The 26,030-nt window shown below is 33.4% G+C and overlaps 1 protein-coding gene across 1 annotated transcript; it reads right to left on the minus strand.

The window, feature by feature from the left end:
• Positions 1 to 12,922: 12,922 nt before the first annotated feature.
• Positions 12,923 to 24,600, minus strand: LOC142636159 (wings apart-like protein 1). The gene is made up of 13 exons (XM_075810268.1): positions 23,844 to 24,600; positions 21,140 to 21,239; positions 19,831 to 20,170; positions 18,957 to 19,069; positions 18,157 to 18,285; positions 17,889 to 17,982; positions 17,612 to 17,722; positions 16,062 to 16,663; positions 15,359 to 15,627; positions 14,486 to 14,636; positions 14,203 to 14,300; positions 14,032 to 14,113; positions 12,923 to 13,388 (listed from the first exon to the last, which is right to left on the minus strand). The coding sequence occupies exons 1-13, from the start codon at positions 24,359 to 24,361 to the stop codon at positions 13,305 to 13,307; spliced, it is 2,691 nt and encodes an 896-aa protein (XP_075666383.1). The 5' UTR covers positions 24,362 to 24,600; the 3' UTR covers positions 12,923 to 13,304.
• Between the last annotated feature and the right edge of the window lie 1,430 nt (positions 24,601 to 26,030).

Below are 26,030 nucleotides of genomic sequence, written 5' to 3' on the forward strand. Positions count from 1 at the left end.
TTATTCACATAATCATCCTCTAAAAATTTGTCATGTGTGCTAACTGACACTTTGTTATCTTTATGATTATAGAATAAATAACCCTTAGTTTCCTTTGAATACCCTAAAAACATGCATACTTCTGTTTTTGCTTCCAACTTATCAGACTTCCCTTTCAACACATGTACTAGACATCCCCAAATGAGAAGATATTTCATACTAGGCTTACGCCCACTCCACAATTCCTTAGGTGTGTTAGGAACATATTTTGATGGAACTGAATTTAAAATATGCATTGCAGTTTTTAGCGCATATCCCCAAAAGAAAATTGGTAAAGTTGAGTAACTCATCATGGATCTAACCATTTCTAAAAGAGTCGTATTCCTTCTCTTTGCTACACCATTTTGTTGGGGAGTTCCAGGTGCAGTCAATTGGGATACAATCTCATTTTGAATTAAGTAATCCTTGAAATCCCCAAGAAGATATTCGCCACCTCGATCAGATCAAATGGCCTTTATGTGTTTATCCAATTAATTCTCAACTTCAGCCCTATACTCTTTGAACTTTTCAAAGACTTCGGACTTTCGTCTCATTAGGTACACATAACCATATCTTGAGTAATAGTCAGTAAAAGTGATGAAGTACTCATATCCTCCTTTTGCTTGGGTTAACATAGGACCACATACATCCGTATGAACTAATTCAAGCAACTCTTGAGCTCTTCTACCTTTTTCACTAAAAGGTCGTTTGGTCATTTTACCCTCCAAACAAGATTCACAAACTGGAAATCCATCAAAGTCCAATGGCTCTAAGAGTCCATCTTTGATCAGTTTTTAAATCCTATTTGAATTAATATGACCCAAACGCAAGTGCCAAAGATATGCTTCATTAGTAGAAGGAAACTTTCTCTTTAGTGATTTTACATGAGAGTTATTATCTAATTTAAAATTGTATAATTCATGCTTATCAGGAGTTAAAATATAAAGACCATCAACAATATTGCCAGAACAGATAAACACTTTACCCTTCTTTATTACAACATTATCTTTCAAGATAACACAATATTCATGTTTACCTAAATAAGTTGCAGAAATTATATTCCTATGAACATTAGGTACATACAGACAGTCTTCCAAGATTAAAACTCTAGATTCAAAACATAAATTAAACACTCTAACAGCTACAACTGGAATTCTATTCCCATCAACCAAGGTAAGAAACATTTCCCCTTTATTCAGCTTTCTAGTCTCTTGGAACCCCTGCAAAGAATTGCAAATATGATTAGTAAAACTTGAATCCACACACCAAGAATCTATGAGATTTTGTACCAAACATATATTAAGAAGGAATGAACCTTTCATACTCTTATTCTTGGCAACTCTATATATCGGACAATTCCTCTTCCAATGACCTTTCTCGCCACAACGGAAACATTTTCATTTGGCATAATCCTTCTTCTTTCCCTTGTTGGCAACTCCTAAGGCAATTTGTTTACCATCTTGCTTGGTGAAGTCCTTCTTCTTCTTCTTCTTATCCTTGCCTTTCGACTTAGGTTGGAAAGTAGAGGCTTCAAACATATTAGCATCAATACTAGAAGTACCAAAAATGCCTTCCGCCTCCACCAATTCATTCATCAATTCAGAAAATGAATAAATATTTTTGTTCATATTATAATTAATTCTAAATTCCTTGAATGATTCTGGTAGTGACTGGAGTATCATATCCACTTGGGATTCTCCATCAATATCAGCACCTAAAACTTCCAGTGTATTTAGATTAGAGATCATCCTAAGAAAATGTTCTCTCACTGAAATACCTTCAGCCATTTTGGTATTATAAATTTGTCTCATAGTTTCTTGCCTTGCAGAACAGCCTTGCTCACCAAACATCTCCTTCAGACTTAACATTATGTCCGAAGCTAGTTCTACATCCTGCATTTGATGCTGTAAAATATTTGAAATAGATGCTAGGATATAGCACTTGGCCATCTCATTAGATTTCTACCAACGATCGTATCATTGTTTTTCCTCAAGAGGAGCATCTAATGATGGAAATTTAGGACAAGATTGACTAAACACATACTTGTGCTCTTCAGCAGTTTGAACAATGTCCAAATTTCTTTTCCAGTCAACATAGTTGGATCCAGTCAGTTTGTTTTGATTAAGAATAGCAACAAGTGGGCTAAAAGATGTCATGATTCAAATCTAAAAATAACAAACATGGATATAATAAGTAAACCGGACATTATCAATTTTACATATAAACATATAGTATGGAACCTTAATAAAACCATAATATAAAATATGCAACGATAACCCAATCTCATGTCTATAATTCCTTAGTAGCAAGTATATTATAAACACTATGATTGATTGAGAACTATTCTCATTATTAGTGCTATCATGATAACTCTTATCAAACACTAATAATATGTCGTATTAACTTTTCCCTCTAAGTAAATAATGACATAGGTCCTTTGGGAGGTTAACATTACACTTATTCTAGTGTACACCGTTATCTAGAATCATGTGTAGCCACATTTTATCTCCCTTATTGTGTTTAAACTTGTAGTACCGTGAAACAAAACATCCTCTTTTGGGATCACAAGGCATATACGTCAAGATAAGGTGCTTGTTCACACTACTTTAAACGGGTAAGTTCAATCTTGTAGTACCATGAAATAAACACCCTCCTTTGGGATTGTGAGGCATATACGCCAAGACGAGAAGTTTACTGTTAAGATGTGTGCCCTTAAATCCTATTGTATGATGCTATGTATGTTATTATGTATGACATTATATATGATTTAATGTTGTGTTTAATAAAGTTGTTTTATTATGATCTAAAATAATGGTAACATGAATATTATGACATTATCATATAGTCCTTGAGATACATAGTATGTGATTTATGTGAAAAGTCACAGAAGATATAAATCATAAGTTCTTTGTAAACTCAGAATTTTAGTTCGTAGTCGGTGATGAAATTGGGCATTTCATCTGCGAAGACTATAACATATCAACTAAGATGATTTGTCTTGATCATGGAAATGAAGATTTCTAGTTGGTATGTTAATATGCTTTAAGAGTTAAAACATATTGTACTAAACCGGTGTGAGATTTATTATTCTCCTAAAGACTGTCAAATGAATAATAAACTCACGACTTATATTTGCATAAACTCTTAATTCTGAGAGAATAATGGACTTGATCATGAGGTGTAGGTTGCTTTGATATATCAGGAGTGAGATCTAAAGTAACGGTCAAAATCTCAGTATGTTGGGCAACCACATTTAGTGTTGATGGAACATATATTCTCAAGATGGAATTCATAATCTCTTAATGGAGATACAAAATATTCCTTTGAGATAAATTTAATGGGTTTGTTATTCAGAGAGTTAGGCATAACCTCTTTGGTAAAAAGTTACTAAAATATATATTTATGAAATTGGATTTTATAAATATATGATGAATAACTTAAAGGATTAAACCGGGTACTCAAGGATAAGATGTAGTGATTTACAAAGTGGCAGTCTACATTCATGACTTTGTATTACTATGAATATTTTATGAAGAGGTTGCATGTACAATAAAATCTTGGGATATAATTTATAAATAAGGCCTAGAGTGCAACTATATTTTTATAGTGGTATTAAATATAGTTAATGGTAACTTTGGACTTGTCAAAAGTTAACACAAAAGCCCAAAGCCCATTGGAGCTAGTGTCTTATTGGTCCCTTTTGGTCCTACTCCAAGCCACACACTTAAGCCCAATTGGAAATGCCCAAAAGGTCAGCCCAATTAGATAATCAGTTAGAAACAAAAGGGAGAAATATACAGAATTTTCGGTTGAGAATTGGAAGAACATCATTGTGAAGTGGTGTATGCAAGTGTTAGATACTTTGACATTTTCCCTTTGTAAACTGATTGAGAGACCACACATCTTGGGCGTTAGTGGAATTGGAGTGAAGATTGAAAGTGTTCCCAAGTGCTTCTAATTTGAAAAATTTTGAAATTCACCGCTCCAAGGTACACCCTCTTGTTCTTAAATTCTGAAACTTATATAGTACATGTTAACTTTTACGAATGAAGTAGATCCGTTATTTTTCCACTGCGTACATGCATGTTTCCAACACTTATACCACACTACTATGAACCGATAATGGAAGCTGTGAGATCCAATCCTTGTATCTCTATCCCACTAAATATTTGAAAATAAAAGTTTTTAATTAGAAATATGTGTAATCTCATCGCACATAGCCTTGAACTTTTAAAACTTTTAAAACACTTTAAAAAATCCAAAATCCCCAACTTTCAATCGACCGAATGTATCCCTTGATCGATCGAAATGTTTAAAAAATTCGTACCAAACTTTCTGCCTAGCTCGATCGGTACTCAATCGCTGCTCGATCGATCAAAAAAGAATATTCGATCGATCGACTAGCAATCGAGAGTCAATCGAATTGGACAGAAGGTTCCTTGTTTCACTCAATCGATTGAAACTCGTGAAACTTGAATTTTCTTGAATTTTTCTGAAGTAGTTTTCAATGGTTTTTCATGAACAAACAACCATCATATGAACATAATAGACATAATTTGATATCAAAACTGAATTCCATTGATGCTATGGCCTTAAAGTTCAAATTAACATACTTAACATCAAACTTAAACAACATCATAACATCAATATCAATTTTCATCAAACAATAATTTCAATGACCAGGCAGAAAATTGATTTCATAATCTTCTAACAACATGAAATTACTATCTTTGATTCCAAAACTCACAAAACATGTTATGCCAATTCGAAATTGAAGACCGCTCTGATACCAATTGTTGGAAAAATACATGTTTGTATTACATACAAAACATACGCAGCGAAAAATTAACGGATCTACTTCATTCGCAATTGATAACATGTACTACGTAAATTTTAGAGTTCAAGAATAAGAGAACGTACCCAAAGATTAGAGTACTTGGGAACACTTTTAATCTTCACTCCAATTCCACTTAATGCCCAAGAAGTGTGATCTCTCAATCAGTTTCCAATGGAGAATAATAGAGTGGCTTACACTCACATACACCATTTCACAATTGTGTCTTTTACTTAAAGTATGTATCTTTCTCCATTTGTATCTAACTGATTATCTAATTGGGCTGGCCTTTTGGGCCATTTCAATTGGGCTCTAATATGTGGCCTGAAGTGGGACCATAAAGGAACAAATAAGACACTAGCTCCAATGGACCTTAAGCTTTTTTGTCAACCCTTGAAAAGTCCAAAGTTACCATTAATTATATTTAATACCACTATATAAATATAATTGCACTCTAGGCTTATTAATAAATTATATCCCAAAATTTTATTGTTTATGCAACCCCTTCATAAAATATTCGTAGTAATACAAAGTCATGAATGTAGACTTCCACTTTGAAGATTACTATATCTTAATCCTTGAGTACTCGGTTTAATCCTTTAAGTTATTCATCATATATTTATGAAATCCAATTTCATAAATATATACTTTAGTAAATCCTTACTAAAGTGGTTAGGCCTAACATTCTGAATAACCAAACACATTAAACTTATCTCAAGAGAATATTTTGTAACTCCATTAAGAGATTATGAATTCCATCTTGAAAATATATGTTTCATCAACACTAAATGTGGCAGCCCAACATACAAAGGTTTTGATCGTGACTTTAGATCTCACTCCTGATATATCAAAGCAACCTATAACTCTCACTCCTGATCAAGTCTATTATTCTCTCAAGATTAAGAGTTCATGTAAATAGAAGTTGTAAGATTTATTATTCATTTGATAGTCGTTAGGAGAATAATAAATCTCATAATGGTCCAGTTCAATATGTCTTAACTCTTAAAACATATCAACATGTCAACTAGAAGTCTCAACTTCCATGATCAAGACAAATCATCTAAATTGATATGTTATAGTCTTCGCAAATGAAATGCCCAATTTCATCACTGACTACGAACTAAAATTTTGATTTTACAAAGAACTTGTGATTTATATCTTTTGTGACTAAATCACATACTATGTATCACATGGACTATATGATAATGTCCAAATATTCATGTTACCATTATTTTAGATAATAATAAAACAACTTTATTAATCATAACATTAAGTCATACATAATGTCATACATAATATCATACAATAGGATTTAAGGGCACTAATCCTAACAAGTCATGTACTGGGATCCGTGCAAAAGGGTGGTGTTCATATATTGATGAGTTCAGAGGTTCTGAAGCGGTAGAATATTTCTGCTGTAAGTTCATCTACGGGGATTATAATATCTAAGGACAAAGGTTTTGTACTAGATCTGAAACTTCTCTTTATTATAGTGAATTACTTTTCGAAAAGATTTCCCTCCCCCCCAAGTTTTTTCCTGTGACACTAGTTTATTTCATTGGTTTTTCTAGGTCATCATATCTTGTCTTATTTACTTTTTCGCTGCACATGATATTGATGTTTGTTTGTTTTAACAAGGTTTATTCATAATAAATCTAATTACCAACTTGGATTTAAAACTTGTTAATTCTATCAACTAGGGTCTAAATTTCCCAACAGACTCATCTGACTTCAAATTTGTGTTACAATTTGATGAAGAAGTCATTACTTGAACGTGTAATGGCTTATAAAAAATAACTCGAAAATTCAAATATTATAAAACTTCTAAAAGGACCTCTTAGAAATCATTTAAACAAAAAAATATATATATGATTACACGATAAAGAAATATAAGAGAAAGAATGGTTCAATTCAAAATAATAATCCATGACTATAACTATTAAATCTACCGGATAGTTTCAGATATTGCAAAAATATGAATCTTAAAAATATAGATGTTAAAAAATTCCAAAATGTATAAATTTAAAATTAAAAAAAAAATTAGAGCTTACAAATTATAGACAAAAAAAAAAGTATTATATGACTACACAATAGGAAAATATAAGAGAAAGATGTGTTCTCCTCAAATTCACGGCTATCGTTATTGAAATATTTCAACTAATTTTAAATAGTGCAAAAAAATAACTAAAAAAACCCAGATGTTATAACTTTTGAAAGGCCAAAGAATCATAAGATTCACTTCCTATAGATTATTGAAATAAATATGTGTGTGTGTGTGTGTGACTACATAATAGAGAAATGTAAGAGAAAATTTGATTTTTGGAATCTACCAAACATGTTCAAATATTGCAAAAACTAAAGCAAAATTCAGATGCTACAACTTCTAAAATGCCACACACACACACACACACACACAATTAAATAATTAGAAGATTTAGAGCCTAGAAGTTATTGAAACAATTCAAAAATATATATATGACTATTCAAAAGAGAAATACAAAAAAAAAAAAAAAGGGAATCATAAACAATTATACGTATAGGGTTTGGTGATTCATAGTTGTATAAAAGGTCATACCAAGATCACTTTTTAAAAAGTACATGAAAAACCATAAAATAATTTTTTTTCCTCTCCTGTTACTTTATGCTCCTAGCAACCCTACAAAAACAAAAGGAAAAGGGAAAAAAAATCCATAGAAAACCATTAACAAAAATTTTTAATGGGTCTAAACTTTAAATAATGAACAAAAAATAATCATAGGTGCAGGATCGATGATTAATTGTTATATATTTATAAAGCAAAAGAATTAGAAAACCCAGATTTAAAAATTAAAAAAAAAAAAAAAAAAAAGAAGAAGAAGAGATGTACAAAGATCAACAGTTGTAAAACACAATCGTTAATCGTTATATATTTATAAGATTAAAAAAAATAAAGAGGGACGTACAAAGATCAATTGTTGTAAAACACAATCTTTGGTACTTTGTTTAAATGGAAATTCAAATGCTTGTCCTGTGTCTCCCATCAAGTTTGCTACGCAATAAGTACATTTATTTGGGTGTTATGCTTTGGCATTAATCTTCTTCTTTTGCTCCTCATCCTTAGCTTAGAGGAATAAAGCAAAGATTCGCAAAGTCAAATAGGAAAACAAAGATTAGAGGAATAAAGCAAAGGTCTTCAAAGTCAAATAGGAAAACAAAGATGGCTTGTGTAGGTTAGCCTGCGGATTGGGAATGGGAAATCATAGATTACTTGCTTAGGGAAGAGTTCTAGGGAAAGAAAAAGATTTGTTGAACAACTGAGGAGAAAGAACGGAGGTCTGCATTTAATGAGATTAAGGAAGAGTCCTAAACGTGAGTGAGATTGAGGAAAGAGTCCTAAACGTGCTCTTGTATTATCGGGTTTAATTAGAATTTAGGTTTTTGTATTATCGGGTTTTAGAAGAAAAAAATCAGAGTTTTAAATAATGCTAACGTGGAATTTAGTGGAGCTTAGCAAAAAAAAATAGGAGGCTTCGTTTATACACACACACACACATATATATATAAAAGCAAAGACCTCATGCGGGAAAGCATGAGGTCCTACCAAGTGGCGCTTTAATTTTGCATTTAACCTTTTTTTATTTCTTTCATTAAGTTTTTTTTTATTGTTACCCAAAATTTCATATTAACTTATTTTACTGTTATCTTATTAATATCTCATTAATTGCCTAAGCTTATACCACACATTTCTTTATTCTTCATGTCTTTTGACATACCCACCGTTTTAGTATTTTTTAAAAAGCAAAAATAGTAATAATAATTAAGGACTAATAGTTATAACGAACCACATAAGGCCTTGAAGAGAGATAGAGAGATACTAAAATGTTCTAGATTGTTAAAAAAAAACGCATTGTTTCACTATAATTACCAAAATAAAAGATCTAAGATTGACAAAACATTTGAAAGAGAGAGAAAGAGGAATTTGAGAGGTCACCACCTCCATTATACTGGCCTCCCACCATCATCAAAACGCCGAAACCCCCATAGGTAAATTTTTTTTTCCTTTAAATATTAGGGGACGCGTAAATTTTTTTTTTCCTTTAAAAATTAGGGGCCTAAGTATGATTTCAGTTTGGATAATTTGGTTAGTTTTTGTTTTGGGTATATAAGTAGAGAGAATATTTGATGTGCAATGTAAAGTCAAATTCTACCATAGTTTAATTTCAAATCATCTATAAGACACATGAATACACACTTATTCACATCATATCTTAATATCACACTATCAACGAGTAGAAGATTGTTATAGAGTTGGACATACGTTCATTTCGTGGTATGAAATATGTGAACACAACACAAATTAGTTGATTTCTATGGTCCCGTTATTTTTTGCATTTATCTTTAGTTTCATGATTTAAAAAAATAATAAGAATCTTACCTTGAGAAGATTACAAATATACAATTAAGTTACTAAACTAATTTTTAATATATCAAAATGCATATGTTTCTTTACTCTAGTTTATTTTACTTTTTCTTTACAATATATGTATAACATTATCTAAAACCGTCTTACATAAAATATCACAAAATTATTTGAGCATCGCACAGATAACTTACTAGTATATAATAATCATTTTGTTATACAATGCTTCCCTTAATATTGTTGAATGCTTTGAAACTTAATTTCCTTAATTCATATTTTATAATTTTTCCTTATCCTAGAAGTAGTCTCTGGCTATTGAGTGGATTTTCTTTACTAATATATATATATATATATATATATATATATATATATATATATATATATTGTAATTACATAGTTATTAGAAATTTCTAGGAGTTTACACCATATTATAAATTTAATTATTTAAAATAATAAAATAACATTTACATAAAAGGTAGACTTTATTTCTACAACCGAACATTTTCTCAACCACTTCATTCACACCACCAAATCCCAAGACCCCAATCTCAAACACTTTGTTCATAATCTAAATGAAACAAAATTATTTGTGTACCAACATAAAGAGAATGTAATAAAAAAAATTTTAAAAAATTGGATAAATATACTTCCATTTATCAATAATTTATCGCCTCTAATATGGCTTTAATATCCTTTAAAAAAAACAAAGAGAATGCTAAAATTCAAGAAAAGTATAAGCTAAAAATGGGAGAACTAATCTTGTAATATTAATTTTACACATGAGCTTTGTCTTTATATAGAGAAGTAGAGCATACTAATTAACTTACAATCGTACATTCAAACCGTAACAACAAATTAAATCATTTGAAAGTAATCCTAACAAACCACAATAACTATAATTTACAGCATTAACAAAAGTAATAAAAAAATATAGGTGAATAAGTACTATACGTGAAAGATACATGAGAAAGAACATAAAAATTATGTGAACAACTACCTAATTGTAGCTTTGATGGAGAAAATTAACAATATGATTGTGATTTGTACACCGTTTCACACTATTCCTGAATAGTTGCAACTAAACTTGAGGTTGCAACTAAACTTGAGATGATCTTGACTCACAACAAAGAAAACTCCAAAATAATCATCGTTTTTTAACTTTTTTGGTCGAGGCTCGTACCAATACCACACTTAATAGTGGTAAAAAGGCAAATAAACCAATAAATTGTAAGGGCTAAAACAAAATCAAAAAGCACCTAACCTATGGCATGAAGATGAAAGACTATGGGTAGGTGCATATAAAGTAGCAGAAGTGCAAGATGTGAAAAGGGTGAGTGGAAACATGAAAAGTTTTGTGTTTTGTGAGAGAGAGGAAAGTCTTGAAACAATGAACTTAAGAAAATAAAGAATCCTTATCTTTTAAATTTTAATTAGTCCTTATCTGTAATGTGGCGCTTGAGAAATATCTTGATACAATGAATCTAAGAAAATAAAGAGTTCTTACCTTTTGAATATTTTTTTTAAGGGAATTATCTTTTGAATTTTAATTAGTCTTTTTCTCTGATGTGGCACTTGAGTAAAGAATGTATATGAACAAATTCCTTGTCAAAGAGAGTTCCACATGGCAAAACCTTATGCTCTCCCACAAAAGGTCTCTGCTTATATATATATACATGCATTTTTGAGATTTTATCATTTTTGAGATTTTATCATTCATTTTCATTTTAGAAGTTTGAGTATATTTTAATCATTTCAAAGGTTTCAATGTGTACTTGGAAGGTATTAAGGGTATTTGGGTTATTTTGGAGATTTGGGGGGCATTTCTATTATTTTGGAGGTTTTTAGAGGATATTTTGGTCATTTTAATTGTTTTAGGGATACTGTGGTTCTTAAGAAGGTTTTAAGAGTATCTTCGTCATTATAGATATTTTAGGAGTATTTTTTTTATATAATTTTGGATGTTTTTATTATATTTTGTTCGAGGCTTATTCCAATACCACACTAAAATAATGGTAGCATTCAATGTTCTCGAATAAAGGTGGGTCTCACACTTGTGGTGTACACCTTCATGTGAGAGGAATGTTGTATAGAATAATTTTACAAAATAATAAATCATGAAGAGGGTTCTTTCTTGGTCCATGGAAAATTATTTATGCTTGAACAAGTTTTTCTACCACCCCAAATACCACAAAGGAGAAATATTTTCCAAAGAAATGTTTTATTTTGAAATAAATGAGGAAAGAGATTTTTATGTTTGTGTAATTACAAAAGCAAAGGTTCACTTTGAAAGTCTCTAAAGTAGCCTCTCCAACTTTTAAGGAATTGGAAGAAAAATATTTTCCAAGAAAATGTTTAATTCCAAAATAAATGAGGCATGTGATTTTTGTGTTTGTGTAATTACAAAAGTGAAGGTTCACTTTGAAAATCTCTAAAGTAGGCTATCCTAAAAGAATTAGAGTTTTCAATTTGACCAAGTTTTTTTTTTTTTTTTTTTTTTGCCACCCTAAACACTCAAAACTCAATATTGAGGAAAGCATTTTCCCAAAAAAAAAATTTTGCCAAAATAAATGGAGCCTAGTGAGAGAGAGAGAGAGAAATTTTGAACTTGATCATAATGCCTTTTTCCACCTATAGTCAAAGACCGAAACAGTCCCTAAACTCTAAAAATAAATTATAGGCGTTAGCAAAACTATACACCATGTTTAGTTTGAGGAAGTAGGAGAGAAAGGAAAGCAAATCCTTTGATAGGCTGAGATGAATTAGGGTAGAGTAACGGAAAAGGGTAGGGTTTATTTTCCTCAATGGCCTACCAATTTCTTACCTTCCAATTTGGGCAAAAGGTATCTTATTATACTGTCTTATGAGACTTTTTTCTAACAATATGTCTAGGCACAATATATGATTTTTACACGTTGTAAGGGAATGTTCTCATAACACCAACTCATAAGATATCTTCTTTAATTTAGGAAGGAAAAAAAAGGCCTTTATGTGTGGGGTCCGTCATAACTCAATTTTCTTTTCTTTTCTTTTCTTTTCCTTCTCATAAACCAAACACTTGAAATGAAAACTTCTTTTTCTTCCCTTTCCATTCTCTTCCCTCCCCTCTTTCTTTTCTTTTCCCCTTGTGTTTTTCCAAGCACAATTACGGAATTGGTAATCTGTTGCAGAACTGGTGTTAAGATGAGAATGAATTTGACACTAGTGAATGTAATTTTCCACCTAAAATATAAAGACCTCCCTAAATCGTCTGGCCTGGATTATACGATCTTGTCGTAGGCTTGACATTTTTTTTCCCAAGTGGTCAGGTTGGTTAACACATGAAAATCATCGTCCTAACTGATATATTTGGGTTGGGTTCTTCCATACGTTTTCCATGTCAATAACTTAAGGCCCAAGCATAGATTGCCATACAAGTAGGTGCATCAAGATTTTACCAGCAAAACAGATTTGTGGCCCAGTTCTTGAGGTGCAAACAGCAAAAACAACTTGATGATAGAAGTTTTGTAATCCTTATTAGAAATTGAAGGAATCCAAAGCAAAAGGCCTCCTAACCCAGTGTCGTGAGAAGAAAACACGCTCTAATTCAGAAAATTTGCTTATGAGAAGGATTTATGAGGGGTCTCCGGACATGTAGGACTCACCTGTGAGAGAGTGGTCTCATGAGATACATGAGGCAAAAGACAGAATTGCCAACAATGAATATAAAAGAAAAAAAAATTACAACGCAAATTACTTGTACACTGGACAAAGAAAACACTTTCATTCTACTATCATTTTTTCGTATACAAGCATCTCAGCCTGCACAAAATGGTGCAAAGAGAGCTAAAAAAAAAAAAAGAATACACTAGTAAAGAAACAAAATAAGGGACCCCAAATATGAAGAGACGAACAAGAGGATCAATCAGACAATAACACAGGCTTGTCGTCAGTTTGATGTAGTTTGCAGCAGCAGGGAATCGTGTCACATAACAAACAGTTGTCTTCCAGCAAGTGAGAACACTGCTGCCTGATATGTAAGAAATGCTGACGCTGTACAAAATCTCTCTTGAGCTCTCATGGCACTCTACAAGATTCAATTACTTCGCTCACAGCTTTATGAGTTTCCGGAGAAATCATGTTTAAAGTCAAATGAAATGCCTGTTGCAAGAGGGAAAAAAATCATATTTAGTCATAAATATAATACTGAAACATAAAGAAGGTAATCTCAAGGTTTCAACAGCTCCATCATCAACCACTGGGGAAACACAATCCCTGTTTTGTTGGTCACTTCCACCATTTTAAATGGTTAGTAGCAGAACACTAAATTATTTGACAATTGAAAACAATTCACAGATCCAATTATGACTTGAGCTTCTCACCCATGAGGTGGTATCTCATGAGACCAGCCTCTCACAGTTGTGGATCCCGCATGTAAGAGTGAGGTCTCATAGGACCATCCCATTAGATACTTTTTGCTCACCCACACCATGCTAGAATGAAGGGGATGTCGTGGGCAATTCGTCCAAAAAGCAGGGCAACTAAATAAGTTAGCTGCTCTACTAAGGACTGGCACACCCACATAACAATGATATGCATCCTTCAATAATTCACAACCTGACCATTGGACAGGCTACAGCCCTTTGAAAGTCAACCAAAACGTGGCCTCTTAATAGGATAAGCTAAAACACCAAGATGGTCCTGATTAATTTATTTCTAATTCACCAGATTTCACAATTGGATAAGTTTCAATCCCCATGTACTGTATGAATTACAAAGTTACAAGTCAAAAAGAAATACATACCACAAATCTGTCCAACACGGGTACAAGAATTGCCAGGTTGTGTTTTGGGAGACAGCCAGCAATAGCTTCACGAATGCTCTTACTGTAAACGGCAAGAAAAACATCTCCCTGAGAAAATCTGACATGAAATTTTTACAAACAAAAAAGAAAATCTAGAAATTGCAACCAGACCTTTCGGTTGAAAGAAATGCTAGAAGAAGGGCTGAATAAGCTTCCACAATCATCTTCTCAGCTTCTTTCTCTCCTTGTAATACAGCCGTCTCATCATTCTGTGACACAATGCAGATTTAGATGTCAACAACAAGCAGATTCCTTCTGCCTACCCATAATGTAAACAACTTTGTTTTTAGTCCTTATTTTTCCCTCTCTTGTTTTCACTTTCTCCACTATTCTACTCCTTTATGGTAGCTATCAGCTAAAGTAAATTTGAACAGTTGGTGACTTGGTGACTCACCCATGTTAAAATTTTTCCTTCATCAGCTCCCTCGCCTGCTCCTTGGTTGGCCAAAAAGATAGAGCAAAGTAGTGGGATTACATCCCTCTGATTCTCCTCTTCTAAACCTTCAAAGCTAGGCAATGGAACTCTGGCTGCTGCAAGTCGTGATCTGCAGAAAAGCTATTTGTAAGTACACGAAAATTCCTTTCCAAGTTCCATGCTCCAGTAACTATAATATTAAAGGCATCATAACGACTTGCAAAATCAAAACAATAAGACGTTCTCATTGAAGACTGGCATCATTTGACTAGGAGCTGAAGAAAATTATGTGTTTCAAATGATGCCTTCTATGACACTTATGGTCCGTTTGGATTGAGGAGGAGGGAGGGGGAGTACAGTAGAATTGACCCAAAAATTAGTCTGTTTTCAGCCAATTCTACACTACTCCCCTCCACTCCCCCCTTAATCCAAAAGGGCCCTTAAATGTATTTAGAAATCCACCCAATGAGGACTTGTCCACTTTACCCGAGCCATCAATGTACTCACATATAGAGAATGCTAAAAACCCATCCGAACACTATATTCTTTCTACCTCTCCCTAAGAACCTAATTTAACAATCAATTGCTTCAATTATCGTGGTTGTGTGTAGTAATTTATTATACTGTATGAGAATGATAGAATGAAGAAAATATGCAAAATCAGAAAAGGCGCCAGCAATTAACGCAATTTTCAATGGCCAAAGCATATGAATTGAACAGCAATAGGGAAAGAGGGGGACAATTGCACAGTTGAAACGGTCAAAAATCAATCATTAAAGTACCGGGTCACCAACATCTCCCAGAACAATATAACAAATGCAGACAGCAAAGTAAATAAGAAGTAAAATAAACCTGTTATGACCATCTTTCTCTACCAAGTTCACTAGCAAGCCCAAAATCGCAACAAGAAAATCTAGCTCTTGATCAGTGAGATGTCTATCATTCTGGTGGTCAAGATCAGTGCTTGAACTATTCCCTTTTATCGAAATGGGGGGGGGAGATGAGGACAAACTATATGAAGGAAAGTGCCCAGCAATTAAAGAACACATGGTCTCCAGTCCACCACAGGCAGCAATTTGACAACAGCCAACAGGGTTGTCATTTGTTAAGTTCATTAGAACCTGAAAATAAGGACCACCAATATTATAATTTATATACATTAAAATACTGTATTTCAGTCCTAATACAAAGCAAATAAATCAATTTTATTCAAATTTAGATGAAACAATCACCTCCATAACTGCACAAGAAAATCAATCAGCTGATGCATATTAGATAGAATAAAAGTTAAACTGGGGAAGAAAGTTCAGTTATTAGGGCCACATTAACAGTAACAGTAACCAGGAAATCTGGTTGATCACAAATACAGATGCCCTAACAATAACATTACCTGATAGGTAGCATCAAGATAGAGTTGATGGGTCTAATATAGGACATAGATAATGACACATAGTATAACCATCACCCTCCACCCAATATCATAGAAGTAAGCATTGAGAATCACAAAAGTCCAAAAACAAAACGTTTAAAGTTCAAATATTAGTTCAGTATTCACCTTAACAGCAGTAAGAAGGCAGTCAGCCAGAAGACTGGAACCCTCTTCATCAACAGCAACTGGACAGCAAAGTTCCTGGGAAAAATTGTTTTCACCATTACTTGATTCTTGTTGGCTCATTAACCGTTGAGATTGACACCCATCTTCAAGTTCTCTGTATGGTACCCTACTTTTCCGAGTCTCAGATGTTTTTTGCTTCCCAGATAATAAGTCCCACTTAGAGGGCTCAAAATCATCTTCATCAAAAGCAAAAGGATCCCGGTTCTCTAAAAGTTCAAGCTTGGCATCTTTTGTATTGTTTGGTCTCTTACCACACCCAAAGTTCTTGCTGGAGCCATTATCAGTTACAAATATGCCACTACTTGAACACTTTGATGTTCCATTGCATGAGCCTGACATAGAAGAAGTGACTCTCATCTTTAACGAACAAGTATCATTCATGGAAGTGCTGGTAGTCTCAGAACCGGATATAGAATAATCAAACCGAGTAGTTGGCAACAATGGGCTGTTCCCAGATATATTGAAGCTCTTCTGAGAGGAGGTCCTCCCTGTGCTACACCACTTTCTAGAGGAATTGATGGAAAAAGTCTCATTGCTGTCCACTGCAAATTTGAAAAAAACATTCAGTTTAAACTTCAAAATCTAGAGTCAACATAGATTTGTCATACTAAGGATTACGGAGCAGTAACTGACAAGTAGCTAGTGGCTGGCAGCAGTGAATTTGATTCTACTGCACACTTTTTTTTCTTAAAAAAAGGATATTGTGCTGTACAGGTAACAAGAAAGACTTTTTCCCAGGACAAAAATATTGTTGTTTTTATAAATATAACATGAGAGATGACGCAATAGATGTGTGATGGTCCCCTTATAATGATTTGTATCACCCACATCAATCATTATTTTTATCAATATCACAGGATCCTTCTGCTTCAAAGTTCAAACTCCATCAGGCATGATATGATATCAGCACTTAAAATTAGTAGAGTAATCTAGATGGCAGATCTTCTGTGGGCAAGACCCTGTGGATTACAACAGCCTTTCATATCCATGGCTAACTTGGCTACAAAATCAAAAGCCAGTTGAAACATAAATGTGTCTCTAATTTTTCATATTTTCATGTTTATAATTTCCGGAAGATGTTAAAAATCAAACCACTTAGACAGTTAAACCATTGAAACATCTACTTTTTCCACTCACATATTGCTGAAAAATTCAAATGCTCAATGAACAACTTTGTAGAGATTTCCAAAACTTTTGGAGGTGGAGGTTTCAGTAAAAAACCATGGGGAGAAGAACAGGTTTCCTATTTCACATATGACCTTCAGAAAAGACAGGAGGGGGGGGGGGGGGGGTTGTTCTTATATCCCCTTATTTGAATACTCAAATTTGATCTATTTCTCCCCTTCATAGAATTTCAACTGCTCTGCCCAACTTCACAAGATTGGCAAATTATGAAGAGAAGATGGATAACTGCTCTTTCGTGAAATGGGATCAGGATCCTGAAACACACACACAGGGAGAGAGAGAGAGAATACTTAGCAAATGAGTACCTTTGAAGTCTTCAATTAAAGCCAATTCAGAAGCATGATAAGTCCCATCAGAGAGATTACAAGATTTTTCATCATTGGAGATGGCAGGAGAACTTCTAAGTAGATATAGACCTAGAAATCAAAGCCATCAATCATCAAACAGAACAGATCAAAGAATATTTAGAAGTGTTATTTATAACAAAGAAAGTGGACCAAAGCAATAGTAACAGTGCTCTCTACATAACAAGGCAGAAATAGTGGTTCAACATAAGAAGCAACCCCTTATATTGTCAATCACCTGAGAGAGTCTTGATGAGACTTATAATGAGCTCTATAAAAGATATTGGGGTTCCCCGAGGATTTGAGTTTCCTTTCATTCCAAGCAAATGACTCTGGTATGGAAAAATACATGTAAAGACCTATTTAGAAGGAGAAGAACAAAGAAGATCCTAACATGCAAAAAAAAAAAAAAATCTATGAAGTTTACAAAACCAATAAGATGGAAGAAGCCAAAGTGAAATTTCTTAAATATAAGAGAGATGAGCAAAAATCATATTTCAATTTACCTGATTATCCTTACTAAGGAATGTGGCATTTTCCATTATCTTCAAACATTTTAATAGCAGCACCAAACTTTGAAGATTCAGGTCATTTTTTCCACCCTGAGAAGAAGGTGAATTACATTCCATCCGACCCTGCAAATAAAATTTAAATGTTATATGAGCTTCCCCAGATATTAATCAAGTAACAGTATTTATTTATATAGAAATCAACAGGAGAGGATACACAGTAAACAATTATTTTATTTGTTAATTACACCATGCACTAACCATCACTCAAACAATCAGATGCTTATCAAGTAAAAACAATTACATTATCATCACAACATTCATTTAGAGTCCATAAAGAAATGGCTGTGTTTGAATGCATGCATTCTCATGTCATATACAAGAAGAAACAGTTGGAAACAAGAACTAACACTAGATAAATACAGAGGTCAGACAATGATCACTGCCCATAAGTTCTGTAGAATAAATACAAAATGCCATGATTCATAGATTGATGAACACAAAAGAAAATTGGCAATGCTATAAGCCTATAACTAGTATGGGAACACTGCTGCTCATTGAACAACTACAATTAAAGTACAATTCCAATGAAGTCCCATCAGGACAGCTTCTTGTTATGATTTTTCTTCTTTCCCAATATATGCATTTTAGCACAGAAAATTTCAATTCATAAACTGAACCCCAAATTCTCATATAGCACTAACTGGATCAAGAAATGGCAATCGATACATGTTTTTAACAATTTATAGCAATAAATAAAACAGACAATGAGATCAAACAAACATACAAGTTCACACCTCCAAATTGGAATGACAATTCATGGCGACCTCAAAAACAGCATCAAGTCCTCCAAGCTCTCTTAATTTTTCCTTGAAATTGCCCCCAGTCTTCCTTACTGCACCAGAGGTTTCTAAACGAATGCAAACCCAAACAAGAAAACAAATGAGCAATCAGGAAAGAGCAAAAGAAAAAGAAAAATCATATTATTAGGATATAAAGGGCATGATGGTTTACTTATCTAAAAAACAAAACAAACAAAAAAAGCATTTTTAAGGAATATAAAGATCCCTACCCAAGCTAAAAAGAACATAAATTGAGAAACAGTTGCATAGATAAGTATCCACATCCAATAAACTCATTTAACAACTCATCAGGGATGTGAAAAAGCATAAAATAGAGCACAGAAGACTTGCAATTACAGGTTTGTAATTAAACAAGCACAGCAAACAAGTCTTCAATGAAGAACTGTTAATTTAAATTAGCATTTATTCAGAATAATGCAGTTATAGGAACTCTGTAATAACTTGAAATGGGCAAGAAATCAAAGAACCATATTTTGGAAGACAGACCAAGCAAGGAAAAAGAATGCACAAAATTAAACAAATGAAAATAATAAAACAAGTCCTAGTTTGTAAAGACACATATTTTAATAAGTACTTAAAATAACTACTTGAAAAAATCTACATGATTTTCTTTATCTCAAAAACATGTAAATGATTTTAATGATCTTACTTGCCAATCATATTAAAGGGAGTTTTCATCTCAGATTTATTTATTCACAACCTTCACAATGGTCAAACTACCGAACAAATTAATGTATAATTTAACCCAAAAAAAGGCTACAAGCTTCCAATGAAGAGATGCATTAGTGGTGCTGTTTCTCAGCAATACCTTCAAGAGAGATAGTGGTTAAGCAAGCTTTCTCCATAGTCAGCAAAGCTATCCATTTTGGACATAGCTCTGGCCTCCCTGTTCCAGTATCATCATCACAGCTTGATTTCAATTCCTTGCAAGTTATAAGTATTTCCTGAACCTTTGAAACAATAGCAGCAGAACTGGAATCGACCCTTTTCATTGTATCACGACATATGTCAGCATCATTACGTAGTGCAAGAAGCTTGAGGCCTATTTTTGGTGCTTTGTCCTCAGTAGCCATTGAAACTGTTGGTTTCAACAACTTGATTAGAAAACGGATGCAACTGGATGATTCCAAAAGATGATCATCTTGACCCTGAAATAGTGCAATTAGACAGGCCTTCAGGACTGTATTTCTATAAGAAAGGCATGTCTAGATAATGAAGATAATTTTTGAAAAGTGAATAAACAAAGCAATGTGCAGGTATCCACTCAAAATTATGAAATACAGCAAGATTCTAGACTTGATTAAAAGTGGATAATAATAGTGAAATCCAATCTGATATATACAGAGGAAGAAGTTAAACACCCAATTAAAAACAAATAGCACTCACCAATGTATTCAATATATTCCATGTCCATAAACAGTTCCCAAATATTCTCCATATTAATTATACAGCACCAACAGAAATAGGATCCCTTTTTTTTTTTTTTTTTAGAAAGTAGCATTTACACGTCATTTGGAAATGTTGCAAAAAAATGTTACAACTTATGAAGCAATACTTTCCCAATAAATATAAAATCAAAACCTCATATAATATACTCTCCCAATAACTCTCTCTCTCTCTCTCTCTCTCTCTCTCTCTCTCTCTCTCTCTCTCTCTCTCTATATATATATATATATATATAACCCAAGTGAAACCTGCTATGCTTGATGAATGCATTGTTTTGAATTTGCATTCAATTCAGCTGATATAAAATTCAATAGCGGTGGAAAAGATTGCATTAAAAAAGGAGAATTCCCCTCTTCCCCATCACTTTTGACCCAAAAAGCAATTCTTGAATGTATTATCATGCAATCATGGGCCTTATGCAAGTTTTGGCAGGTCAAAATCATTTAAGGAAAAAAAAATAGCCTCTTTCACCATTGATTAGAAGGCTTTCATTGAACTCGATTGAAGGTATTATATGAACACAACAGAAAATGCAATTAATCAAAAGAGTCTTCTGATCATCTATACAAAATTTTCTTCATTAGGAGAATTAACATATTTTCATCAATTTGCAAGGCAAAACTTCATTAGAATTGTACTTTAGCACGCAGATTCTTGTCTTGATCACTTACATCACCAGTTAAAACACAGAAAAGAGTGGCAGCAGCCAGATTGCTGGGTGAGTCATCAAAGCTGAGGCCCAAAATAGCATCAATTATTGTCTTTGCAATCCTGAAATTAAAGAACCTCAAAGATTAGTGAAAGAACTACCCAATATTGCACAGAAATTTAAATTTCTATAGGGAAATGGAGTTAGGTATTCTTGATATAATAGGGAGGAACTAAAAAAAGCATAAGATGATACCTTGTAACCAACTCGTATATTAAGCATTAATCCTTTTGTTTTTTGATAGGTAATATTAAGCATTAATCCTTTCATCATTTTATAATATTCTTTCTTTTATTTGGATACGTTTGTTTTTGGCCTCAAGGGGAGGGGGAAAGGAAGATTCAGTATAATTCTTAGTACTATTTATCCTAGAGAGAAAAAGAGAGAGAAGGATCTACTTGATAAGTAGGACAAGAAAACACCACCTTGTCCTAACCTTTTATAAAACATAATCTCAGAGAGTCAAAAAGATAAGAAAATAAGGGGGCTTTTTTATAAAATAAATAAATACGGGGGCATTTCGTTTGGGGGAATCCATGTTAACCCCAGCATCCAAATTCCTAGGAATGTGATGCTTCACAATCTAGATGCTCGGGTATGTAAGTATTTCTAAGGTTGGTTTGATTAGGAATCTAATAAGATTCCCAAGAATACAAAATTCTTATGTTTGATTTATTCCTAAGAATCTTATAGGAACAATTTATTTTTCCCAAAATATCCTTAGATTTGTAAACCTTTTTTTTATCGTCCTCCAAATAAATAATGAGAAAAAATATATAATCTATAAATCATAGCAAATTCACTAAACTATAGTCTAACATTTCTGAATGACATGTATAATACAAAACTAATTATTTAAATTCTTATTCTTCATGCCAATCATGACATCATGTCTTGTTGATAAAAATAATTTATTTTCTATTAGCATCTAACTCAATACCAAATAGGAGAAATAAAAAGGGAAAAAAAAAAAAAAAGACCAATTCTTAGTTTTATTTCTATTGGTTAAAGGGTAGGAAAGAATGTGTAAAATTGTCAGTTTATAAAAAATGTAACTTTTTCTAAGCATAGGAACGTGGACCCACTTCTTTTTTAACATAATCCACATTCCTATAAATATGGGATTGGGAGGGAATTCAGATACCCATAGGCATTTGATACCATTGTGTGATTTGAAACCAAACATGGGAATATTAGGGAATCTTTCAACATTTCTAGGAATCCTAAAACATTATCCCATATTAATTGCCCCCTAAAACGTCTTCTATTATCAAAATAAATGTCAAATCTTGGAAAAATGTAAAATAATCCAATGACACCCTTTCACTATAAGAAAAATTTAAAGTTTCTTTTTTCTTTTTTCTTTTTTCTGGAGGCTGCATCAAGTTTCCTCACTACACTTTCTTACAAGTCACAGGCATGCACGCACAGGCATACTTCAAATAATATTCATCAGCAAATACTTTGAAAAAATTATACAAACAAACAAGCTGGTGACTCATTTATTTAATGTATCAAACAGAGAGTAAATGCTCACATCATCAAAAAGGAAACTAAAAAGTAGATGCACGCAGAGAGTAATCTGGCAAATCCACCCAAGTTTCGGATGTCTTCGATTATAAGAACTAATCCACCTTTCATTATAGCCAAGTCATTCAGTTTTGAACATATTTCAAACTGAACCATCAATAAAACATGAAACCCACATTACCCCTTACATAAATGTCAAAAATAAAGAAACCTCCAAATTCTCCACTCTAATACTGGAAACTCATAACTCACAAATATATCCAATTAATCACGAATCCCATAATCCAAATTGAATGTCCCAACTTATTTTCTAAACCAAAATTCAAGACTATCAAAACCCGGCATGCAAATTCCAAAATCTCTCCACATTTCCAAATCCCCAACCACATAAACATATCAAAGATCAAATTTTAACTCAAAACCCATTACACAAATTCACTGGAAACTGACAAGTCACAACTCAACAAGAATATAACATAAATTCAAAAAACCCCTCCACCTTCCCAAAAACCAGACCCATTACACAAATTCATTAAAAACTCAATTCAACAAGAATTACCCAAAACCCACATACCCCATATTTCATATTCAACAAACTCTTTAACCCCAAAATTCAAAATTACCAAAACCCAACGTGGAAATTCCAAACCCCAACTATATAACAATATCCTGAAATTCATATTTAAACTCTGAAACCCATTTATACAGATTCACTGTAAGCTCATAACCCACATAGAATTTCCCAAAAACGCACACATCGCACGATTCGAATTCAAGAATCCAACAAACTCCCTAACCCCAAAATTTAAAATTACCAAAACCCCACATGGAAATTCCAAGCCCCAACAATATAAATAATATAAAAAAATTCACATTTTAATTCAAAACCCATTACAAGATTCACGGTAAACTCATACTCCATCAAGAATTACCCAAAAACGCACGCACCCCCAAACTTCAAATTCAAGAACGCAACAAACTCTCTAACCCCAAAATTCAAAATCACATCCACATTTCCAAACCCCAAATCGAAAAAGAAAAAGAAAAAATCAAATTTTAACTGAAAACCCATTACACAGATTCAAAATTGAAAAATTAAAGAAAACCCATTACAGAAAACCTCGAAATGAACATACCCTTGAGTCCGCAAGAGGCGTCTCTGCTGTACAGTGGCGCAAATGGACAACAAGGACAACAAGCTAGCCCTTCTGATCCGCACGGGCTGGGGTTTCCTAAGGCCATCGAGAGCGAAATTGACCTCGTCGACGTGCTCCATCATCTCTCCAAACTCCTGAGCCTCCATCAACGTGGAGGTCGCCGGAATCGAGAGAGAACAAGAACCGTTAGCTTTCTTGGGCTTCTTGTTTAGCGGCCTCCTAGCGACACCGTTTGATTTGGCGGATTCGAATGCAGTGGAGTCGAAGGCCCAGTTGGAGTGGGACGACGATTCCTGAGACGAGAAATTAAAGCTGTAGAGGCTGTGGTCTTGGGAGAGAGAAGAGTCTTTAAACGGCAGGTCGTTTTGTTCGTCTTCGTCGTTGTCGTTGTCCGTGTCGGTGTCGTCGTCGTGGACGTGTACGATGTCGTTTAAAGAATCTGAGTAAGTTCTTGGAATGCCTCCTCGGTTGCGACGACCGTACGTACGGACGATCATTTTCGGGGGTGAGTTATGTTGTTGAATTGGGCATTTAGAGGAAAAAGTGAAGGGCTTTTTGGGGATTTGCAAAAATATTTGAATTGAGAATCAATTGCAGCCAAGCCAGGAAAGATAGAATAAAGAAGAAGAAGAAGGAGGAGGAGGAGGAGAAGGGCAAGGTTTTAATTTGATGAAGTGGCTGATTTGGAATTTCAAGAGGGTCCGTTTGGTTTGTTTTGGTGTTTGTGAAATTCTGTGCGATTGATTTTGATTTTTGGTTTTTTAAAAGGGAGAGAGGGCCAATTAGAATTCGTTTTGTTTCTTAATATCAGATCGGGGTAGTTTCGTCATTTTGTTTTTTGAAAAATGGTTGAGATCGGATAATATATATGTTTGGGGGGTTGAAATCATCAAGTCACTAAGCGTTTGGTATGATAGTTTAAGCAACATTTTTTAATTTTTAAACAACATTACATGTATTTTTATACATTTTTTTACTTAAATATATTTCTAAAAAATACAAACAATGTTACTAAAACAACGGCTGATACCGCCGAAAATAATGTAAAAACGTTTATAAATATGTTTCTATACATATAGAATTTGTGTTATGTTAATATTAAATGTTTCTATTTACAACTCAAAATAGATAAATAAATAATAGTTTCTATACCTATGGAAATCTAAGAAGAGATTAAAACTAAAGAAGAATGTGTTGTCAACAATACATTTACACCCTCCAATAAAACAATGTCTCATAAGACTTTTTCAAATAAAAGCATAAATTTGAATACAATCAATTAAACTCACATTAAAAAAAAATTGAGAAAGACATTAAGAACTAGACTATGAAGCCAACTAATATTTTTTTTTTAAATCAAAAACAAAACAAAAAGTGTCTATCAAAGCAGAGTGGTTGGAGCTAAGAGAGGCTCCAATTTGGGTGAGGCATGTCATCATACAAAAAATGCTAAGCTAGGTAAAACTTCTTGTGGTTGGCAAAACTATCACCACCTCCTCCCTCTTCATCATCATCATTATTATCTCCTAAGTCTTTTTAGTATCTACAAGGCATGTCCTCTCTTTCTCTCTGAATCATAAAAGAAGAACACATGAGAATTACGTGATTTGGTCTTATGACCTATGTCCACAAAGGAAACCCTTGAAGGCTACAGCCCTATTTGGTTAAGGATAACTCAAAACTTAGTTCTCATTTCTCATGACTCAAACCTCCTAAGCCACATATCATATCTATATCTCTACTTTTACCTTAACTCACTCACACTTTTGTTTGGTTCTCAATTCTCATCTCTATCTCACTTCTTAAACTCAAATTCCAGAGATATTGATGGAGCCCACACACTATCTACATTTAGAATAGTCTTCTTCCTCTGCGTGCATTTTCTTTTTCCTCATTCCCTTTCTTTCTTTTTTTTGTCTATCTTCTTCACTTTCCTCGGAAAACCCATATAGCTCTCTCTTCCGAATTTTCTACCTCTCTCCTCTAATTCATTGTGAGGTGAGTTCGCATTTGAGGGTTCCAAGCACTGTTCTCCTCTGTCGACACATAATCAACCCATATCGGTAATATCCACAAACTCTCTCTCTCTCTCTCTCTCTCTCTCTCTCTCTCTCTCTGATTTGGGTCTTAGATAGCATAAACAAAATATACATAAAACTCAAACAA

Source organism: Castanea sativa, chromosome 5 (genome assembly GCF_040712315.1).
Source record: "Castanea sativa cultivar Marrone di Chiusa Pesio chromosome 5, ASM4071231v1".
Classification (NCBI taxonomy): domain Eukaryota; kingdom Viridiplantae; phylum Streptophyta; class Magnoliopsida; order Fagales; family Fagaceae; genus Castanea; species Castanea sativa.

What these genes read in the sequence shown, in the direction of transcription:
- LOC142636159 (XM_075810268.1), bottom strand. Translation starts at nt 24,361, where the DNA reads ATGATCGTCCGTACGTACGGTCGTCGCAACCGAGGAGGCATTCCAAGA. An exon ending in GCCTTCTTACTGCTGTTAAG is followed by an intron (nt 15,628 to 16,061) that starts GTGAATACTGAA and finishes CCTTATTTTCAG; the next exon opens with GTTCTAATGAACTTAACAAA. An exon ending in GAGAAAGATGGTCATAACAG is followed by an intron (nt 14,637 to 15,358) that starts GTTTATTTTACT and finishes GCTTTTCTGCAG; the next exon opens with ATCACGACTTGCAGCAGCCA.